Source organism: Paramormyrops kingsleyae, chromosome 25 (genome assembly GCF_048594095.1).
Source record: "Paramormyrops kingsleyae isolate MSU_618 chromosome 25, PKINGS_0.4, whole genome shotgun sequence".
Taxonomy (NCBI): domain Eukaryota; kingdom Metazoa; phylum Chordata; class Actinopteri; order Osteoglossiformes; family Mormyridae; genus Paramormyrops; species Paramormyrops kingsleyae.
Genome location: NC_132821.1, coordinates 17,743,818 through 17,747,356, shown reverse-complemented (window position 1 = coordinate 17,747,356; position 3,539 = coordinate 17,743,818). Strand labels below are relative to the sequence as shown.

At 39.1% G+C, this 3,539-nt stretch overlaps 1 protein-coding gene across 1 annotated transcript; it reads right to left on the bottom strand.

Moving 5' to 3' along the window:
• Positions 1 to 333: 333 nt before the first annotated feature.
• Positions 334 to 2,923, bottom strand: LOC111845769 (nanos homolog 1-like). The gene has a single exon (XM_023815419.2). The coding sequence runs from the start codon at positions 2,715 to 2,717 to the stop codon at positions 2,046 to 2,048; it is 672 nt and encodes a 223-aa protein (XP_023671187.1). The 5' UTR covers positions 2,718 to 2,923; the 3' UTR covers positions 334 to 2,045.
• Positions 2,924 to 3,539: the final 616 nt, after the last annotated feature.

Genomic DNA, 3,539 nt, shown 5'->3' with positions numbered 1-3,539 from the left:
AGTTAGCCGACTTTTATGCGAGATATCACCCAAGAAGGTTGGTCTGAATGGACTGTGGAGCAGACATTTCCTGAAGACAAGACCACTGGGGTTAGTGGTAACAGGAGATCTTATTTATTCCTCACTGGCATTTATCTTCTAAATCATTTCTTGGCTTTGAAAACCAAAGACGAAACCACAATTTCCTCTAAAGAAGAAATTGACTTCTATGGCAAAATATTTATATTCAAATTTGTAATATTACCTATTCTAATGCTGCCCGGCCACTTAAACATTAAATAAGGCAAGTTCATTCATTTATTGTATATGAGGACTAATGACAGACAAGTAATGTAGAAGGTAAAGTATTTGATAAGCTGTTTATTTCTGTGATGAATTCATTTTAAAGTTCTGCATTGCAGTATACAGAGAATTGAGACAAAATATAAATAACAAAGATCAACACTGTTTGATTTTTTTTCCTCATTTAATTAAAAACTTCAGATAAAGCTGGCAATTTTCTATTATCATAAACGTATTCCATCATCTCTTGTTTATCCTCTTTAAAACAATGAAACGAATAGCACAACTTCAAAAAAAGTGTGGATAATATTATTTACAACACTCGCCTTTTGGCGAACAATGCTTCGAGCTAATCGGAAACTGACTTCCAAACGTACAATGCAAAAGAAAAAAAATACAATTATGTTATACAAAGATCCAAAAAATACTATTAAAAACCCTTATTATAAATGGCAGCAGTATATTCATCAGCTGTAATTGAAGAAATTTTACATGTAAGTATAAATTTTTAATTGTTTGAAAATTCTTTTGAGGTAGTGCCCTCTTAAGTCCATTATAATAGTGTTAAAATACTGGATAAACAATACAGACTTCTATATACAATACAGCAAATCTATTACTTTTCTCATTTCTTTAAAACTGTATTCCTTTGGTAAACAAAACTGTTCTCAAAGTGGCATGTTTCACTTTCTTATACATTCACAATATTTTGCATCTTTTGGATATAAACTCTGAAAATAATGAAGTAGGGGGAGGGGGGAGGGATAATACATTGACCATTAATCTTTTTAAAGGCTTTAATGACATTCATTAGTTTAATCAGTCTACAGAACTTGTAGAATTCACGAGAAATCCCAGTCATTCCTTGTTAAAAAATAACCTCCCTCCCGTTCCCATCAGATAGTACATTGGTATGGTTTAAGCAAGCGCAGACAAATAACATGATTCATATTTTATATTTTATACTCCAAAAGCAATCCAGTGTTTTACCTTCTCTCTGTTACGTAAACATCAGTGTCGCTTTTATGCGTCTTCCTTCATTGAAACAGGAGGAAAAATATCAGCCTCACACGGGGCCATAGGCGGGGTGATAATTTGGCAATGTTAGTCATAATTATGAACTTTGTGTACGGTAAAGTAGCGTTTTTGTTTTAGTTGCGTTTTTCTTCGTATATATGTTATGTTCTTATGGCATCAAGGACGAACTTAAACAGTGAATCGACTCAATGGAAATGATTAATGGAGAGAATCCTCAACAGGGAAAAGTAAGACATAATGGACACAAATATAGCCTCAGTGTTAACACGAAGCGGAGACATTCTTCCGTTTAAAATGTGCCGAAATAAACTTTGGTTCGTTAGTCAAAGCGACGTTAAATAAATACAATGCATTTGGCCGCAAAGTCTTCATATGTTCTGTTTCAAGCTGTCCTCAGGTGAACACCAGTCATTGACTGTTCACAAGAAAATGTGAGCATGGATGAAGGTGCACCTCAAGTAATGCGCAAGAAAAAGAAAGAAGGGAAAAAAGCCAGCAGAAATAAACAATGAAAATGAGCAATAATTGAAACAAGAACTATGTAACCTAAATATGCATATATAGGAAGAACATTTTTGTGAATGTACAATATTTTTTCCTTTATTTTACCTATGGATAAAATTATATTGTAGAAGTTATAACCAGCGTATAGAAACAGTCATCTAAAATGTTCAGTGCAATCTTTAAATTTTGTCTGTTAATTCGCTATTTAATTAAGGGACTACTTAAAATATTTTCAGTCTCTTACCACCCACTGCCCTGCCTCCCTTCAGCGGCCGCTGGACGGGCTGATCTTTGGAAAGCGGGCAGTACTTTATCGTATGCGCATTGTCCCCGTTGGCACTGCATAGCGGGCAGGTATAAGCCCTGAGAATGGGACAAACTACCCTCCCGTCGGGCGTCTTCAGTACATGGGAGCCGTAAACCTCCTCCGGGGCTCCGTTATTCCGGCAAAAGACGCAGATTTTGGGCTCTTGTTTACTCCTCGGCGTCGGCTTCCTCATCTTCCTCTCGATGCCGAAAAGGTCGAAGCCAGCGAAGCTCCCCCCAAAGCAGGAGTCCTTGTCTTGCGATGGGACGCTTTGGTGCTGGAAAGGGCTAAAGATGGAGAACCGCTCCTTCAGTTCGAGGATGGAAGTTGGCGGCGGGCTGGCAGAGGGGCAGCAGCAGTCCAAGTGGCCGCCGTCTCCGCCAGCCCCGATCACGCACGGGCATCCGGGGGCGTCGTCCAAGCCCAGGGTGGCTTTTAGAGACTCCGTGATGGAGTTGGGACTCTGCGCTGCGCTGTTTTTGTTTTTAGTCACTAGCGTTGACAAGCCCAGATAGTCATTCCAGAAATTAAACGTGTAATCATAAGGAGCGCGGGAGTTCAAATAGTTGTGATTTAGAAAATCCATGCTTTTTCTATGAATCTTTTACTCCCGTCTCTTCAGAATCACTTCCAGATGTTTGTTATATATATGTAGTTAATGACGCTTGTTTAGTTTGAGGAATCTCGAAGTGCTATTTAATCCAGCGCCTTCCTTGCGTCTGGATGCCCCGTGGAAAAGGATGGTGTTTTTAAGCCTCCGGTACATTGAACATGTCGGAGGGGGGAGGCGGGCCATTCTTTTCAAGCCAAGTTTATGATGAGGCTGATGTGTCTGCTGAGAATTTGCTCCCGTTAAAACCTGGAGTGGACTCACTTGTGGAAAGTCAACGGCTCGATAAAACCACCATCTTTAAATTCATTTTCTAAAGCCGAGCCTCGCAAAATAATAACTAATGACTACATCACCTAGCTAGTGCATTGGTCTAATGTAACGCGCATCTGTGTTTTTGGTTTTGGCAAAATGACAAATGTTAATAGTGCCCAGTAATTAAGTACTTTTAGAACGTCCAGAAAGATGATTCAAACCCGATCCGAATACATCGTTATCTTAATATTTCTACCTGCTACACGTTATATACCTTTCCGAAACCAGCAGGGTTCTGAAGAAACTTGGGGCGTCCCTAACATGAGTTTAAAATTATACGTGTGAAAATATTACGTTCTTTTTTGTCTTAGTAAGGCATTTAATTTCCCCGATTTTCTCCCCGTGTCGCCAGGCACTTCTGAAATAATCTCCTTGGTACTTCATCGTGCTCATTCCATTCAAACATTTGAATATCCCAATAAATAACATGAATCCAAATCCCACGAAGGAAATCCGTTTTCCGTATCCTGTCTCCGGATCAGG

Coding starts and splice junctions, on each gene's coding strand:
- LOC111845769 (XM_023815419.2), bottom strand. CDS start 2,717: ATGGATTTTCTAAATCACAACTATTTGAACTCCCGCGCTCCTTATGAT.